We start from the raw sequence: 4,675 nt of genomic DNA, 5'->3' as shown, positions 1-4,675 counted from the left end.
TGCAGCTATATTTAAACGTATTAATATAATAGTGTATACCCCTGACCTGTTATGAATGTTGATACTTTTACGCCTTTAACATTTATTCTACTCTACTCTTACTTAATCTACTCTATTTAGTAATGTATTCAAACATGTCCTTGCCTTCAATTAAAAAACCTACATTGTATATAGACATACATGTTTTTCCAACAAATGTACATGTATAGGCAACAATATGAGCTTCATTGTATAACTGTACTTGCCATTTATTTACAAAGTTACCACAGGAATATATCTGGTATAAAGTCCTTATATTCACTAGACAGATCTCAAACCCCTATCAGTGTACAGCCGCCAAATCCACAAACTATACTCTCTTACATGTTTCTTTCTTTCAACGTTTTAGTCTATTGTTGCTAGAAACGTAATCATTCAAGATAACACAATTCTTGCTCATTCTCTCACTTTCTGTGACTGGTCATATTACGCACTGCTATGCGGTACATATAGTTTAAATGTAAGCAGTTTTTTTTTATGTTGATTGTATTTCCTTTCTCTTCCTGCAGGGGGCTATGGCAGCTACCTACTCAGCTTTGAAGAGCTCTCAGCCCACACCAGAGCTCAAGCCCATCGAGTCGTCCTTCCTGGCACAGAGACGCGTCAAGAAGCTTCCCTCTACCTCTCTGTAGAGAGAGAGTGAGACGGAGAGAACTAGAGATATATGGACTTTCTACACACACATAAACGTACACACACACACACACGCATACACATATACACTGACACGTACACATCATATGAAAACCATGACCGAGGATGTGTCCTTCACATAAACCATTACCAGCTGAAGCTAGGGGCAGCCCCCCTCCTTCTCCCAGACAACCCTGTCCTCTGTCATCAGTAGCCTAGTGGGGAGGCGGGGGCATCAGAAAATAGCCAAGGACTGGGGGGGCTGGGGGGTTGTTTGTATGCTGTTGGAGGGGGTTTTAGTGATGGCAAATGTGCTGTGACGTAGTGAAGAGGCGTGATTGGCTGTGATTTCCTGTGCTGTACCTGTGCATGCAGATGATCTGAATCCCCCCACCTCTCTGAAAGAATGTCTTGTTGACGGGGGCAGATTTTTAATTGGTTCATTTTTTTTGCTGAGCCACTCAACCATTCCCCCTCAGCCGAGTTGTGGTTGGATGTTGTCTTATTGCTTGTCCATCTGTAAAAGTGATTTTCCACGTCCTATAGCCCCCATCCCCAGCATCACCACCAACGCTAAGCACCTCATTCCTGACTTTAGCACACTGGTGCTCACACTGGTTTCAAATCCTTTTGAAATGGCCTATTTTTAGGAGATCCAATATTTCTGTCTCATTTCAATATCTCTGTGTCATCATTTTTACACTCCAGCTCATCCTCCTCTGCCCTTAGAAAGAGAACCTCTGGGTTTTGTCTGGTTCTAGGTGTCAGTTGAGCAGTTCTGTAAACTTCTGCCTCTGCCTGCACACACTGCGCGTGTTTATGACTGAAGCCCCGTGTCCGACAGCCGGGGGGAGCTAGGTGGGGTTGAGTAAGGAGAGGATTGGAGTCTGTTTTGCATGGTCTTGTCCAGTTTGCTTTGATGCGTTGCTTCTTCAGATCTGCGCTTTTTGCTTGTTGACCTTAATGGGCTTGGGGTTTAAAAAATGTTTTGAAGTGTCTCCTAATATTTTTATTGTCCAAAAAAAAGAGAATCAAAATAAAGTTTGCCATGCAATTTCTAGTGGCATACATGTGGCATGTTAAAAAAAAAAAGTATATATATATTTTGTATTCCAAATCTTGAATGCTGTCTTGAGTGTTTTTGTTTTTGTTGTTGCTTGTTGTACGTCTTTGTTTTGTTATTTTTCGTCAGAAGAGATTATCAAATTAATTTTTAAGGCACATGGAGAACAAAAGGTGTGATTGTACCGAAGAGATGATTATGAATTTTATAGCCTTTTCTCCTCACTCTCTATCCTGTCAGTGACTGGCTATCTCTCTCTTTGCATTTTGTGCACAAACCTCAGTGGACAACTGTGACTCATCCCCTGATCCCAAATATTGCATGTGTTCATATCTCCAGTCACACAGATGCAACAACTGCTCCTTGCTGTCTTATAGCTCTCTATGATGGCAGCTCTTGAATTCATATTGTTTCTTAATGGGCACTCTTAAGTCTTGCATGTTTTGGTTTTAGATCAGATTAATGGAGCAGTATTCGATTATTCAGACCTACATGCAAGTATTCCCTTAGAGAGGAAGAAAATGGCATCTCCTTTAGAATCCTAAAATGAAGTACCTGAGACCCTTAAGGATGTTTTGACTAATAGAAGTTCTAGGAAGCACCTTTTTAAGGGTTCCTATGAAAGGGCCAACCCACTGGAACTCATTCAAAGTTCTAGATTAAAGATTGAATTAAATATCTAGCATTTTGTTGTTTTTTTATATTCCTAACAGTATACAGACCACAGAACTTTAAGGGTTAACTCAAAACTAACTGTCTGTGAGGCCAGAGCCTGAGAATGCGTACCGCAGTGTTCTGCATCATCAGGTCGGCACCCCTTGCTTTCTAAAGAGAACAGTTCATTGACCGACTAGACCAATGGCACACCCCCAAACTCCTTACCACTGCTGTCTCCAGCACAGAATGTGTATCTCTACTGAGCCAGCCTACTGAGGCCGGCTAACTTAAAATGCACCATGCAGCGACAGTTTGCCTACTGGTGTGAAATATTATAAGGTGATACGTGACTATGATGCAAGTGTAGTGTTAATGGAAAAGGTATTTATATCTGTGATAAAGACAGTGTCTAAGTTTGATCCTATCATTTCTTGGTTTGTTTGTGCTTTTGTTCGGCTAGTTGGTAGTTGTTTCGTCTTGTTGCATTTTGTTTTTTTTCTGGTGATGAGCTTGCCCTCTGTATGACCTTAGAATATGTTTGTTTTGTCATCTCTGTTCTTTTATTTTTGTTTGAGTTTTTTCTTAATTTTTCCGCAAATCACTTTCTTCCTAATGACGCTCTCTCTATAAGGATGCAGAAGGGAGGGCTCCAAGGACTGAATCTGTGTACTTTGCTGTTCCTTTTTCTCTCTTGTGTGTGTTCTCTATTTTCTTTTTTGCCATGTAGCACATGGTGTACAATGTGCCTGGCCACTGGTAGAGAGGGAGGCAGGGGGCGGGACATGATGGGGGAGGTGAGAAGGGCTTTAAGGTTTGGGAGGGGTGTTTTGTTTTTTCTGTGTATGTTATCTCTTTCCTTGTGCAGGAATGAGATGTATGGAGCAGGGCAGATGAGACCAAAATGAGATGCCTTTCTATTAAAAAAAAACAACAACACAAGTTTCTCTGAAATTATCTCCTGAGCCTTGTCTCTTACTTTGTACTTTGTATCTCGACAAATCCTCATAAATTACTCATTTAACGATGACATAATGTGCTCAGGAGCCGAGTGTTGAGTTGTACTGCTACCACCACTATGTCTCGTCTTATTGAGGACTCCTCTGGCACAGCTTTTAGTTAATGACATAACATACAGATGTCCCCTCCCGACACTTTATGTGATGAGACATGGGCATAATTGTTCCACTTTCGTCAAAAACATTGCCAACCTCCAGAAATTCCACATCTCACCAGAACACGTGAAGGTCGTAGAGACTCGCCAGGGGTATATAAGAAACTCTGTGATTTGAGGTTTTCGCCATATAAGACCTGGACTCGTGCCAGACCCTTTTTAGAGGAGCTCGCTCCGGAGACCTTGGCAGTGTGAGCATTTGTGTTCTGAGGTAGTGTCGCAACATTTCACCTGCCTTCACACACCTTGATGTTTGGGGGTTATGCAACCACAAGGGTGTGTGTGTGTGTCTGTGCGCAGTAACATTAAAATCGCAAGCACCATTTCAAGTGTCGATCAGAGAAAAATAATTGCTTTGTTGTCCTATCCAAGTAAAGATCAAGCGTAGAGAAGGGACGCAAATTCTCACACACACACATTTGCCTGCCTTTACTTCACTGCACCATTTAGTTACATAACGCTCTCACTCCATGTCCACACACCCACTCCACTCAGCTTCTACTTTCACACTTTAAATAATGCATACAGGACGCCTCAATGTGCCCTCTGCCACACTGCAGGTCATGCGCTCTCTCTCAACCTCCTTCCCCACTGTTTCTCTCCCTCGTTCCCCACGCTCTCTTTCTACCTCCCTATCCTTCATTCTCTCCGTTTTTCACACACACACACATTCCTACTCTCCTACCTCTGCTACATGCAAATAAAGTATCTAGGCTCTGAGTTACCTCTGTGTGGCACTGATGATGAAGCCTTCAGTCAGTGGAGAGTGGGGTGTGTGTGAGGCATGTGTGCTTGTGCACAAAAACAATTAATACTCCCCACACAGCCCCCACTGCACTCAGACAGACACAAAGGTTCCACTTATCCATCATGTCACAGATAACACAGAGTAGTTGTCAGAGGAGTGTTTACATCCCAAACCTGCGTTACAGACAACCTTTGCATGATGCGCCCACGCTCCAAATGTGTCTATATCTTCTTTTCACTGAGTCATGCAGCAACTGCATCACTAGATCTGTTTTCCGCACACACTCTTTTTTTCCATTCTGTCTCACTTGCACATACACACGCACAAACAGTTTGCTGTATAATTACCTGACATACCCTCACAA

At 42.4% G+C, this 4,675-nt stretch overlaps 1 protein-coding gene across 2 annotated transcripts in view; it reads left to right on the top strand.

Annotated features, from left to right (window-relative positions):
- The window catches only part of rps6ka1 (ribosomal protein S6 kinase a, polypeptide 1), a 52,478-nt gene extending 51,602 nt beyond the window's left edge, over positions 1-876 (top strand). For both annotated transcript variants that reach the window (XM_080849964.1, XM_080849963.1), the window contains one exon: positions 549-876. In XM_080849964.1, the coding sequence (XP_080706090.1) occupies positions 549-671 (123 nt within the window). In that variant the 3' untranslated portion in view covers positions 672-876. The remainder of the gene's footprint in view (positions 1-548) is intronic.
- Positions 877-4,675: the final 3,799 nt, after the last annotated feature.

This window comes from Sprattus sprattus (genome assembly GCF_963457725.1).
Source record: "Sprattus sprattus genome assembly, chromosome: 13".
Taxonomy (NCBI): Eukaryota; Metazoa; Chordata; class Actinopteri; order Clupeiformes; family Clupeidae; genus Sprattus; species Sprattus sprattus.
Note: the sequence above shows the minus strand (reverse complement) of the source record. Positions and strands in the feature narration are given on the sequence as shown.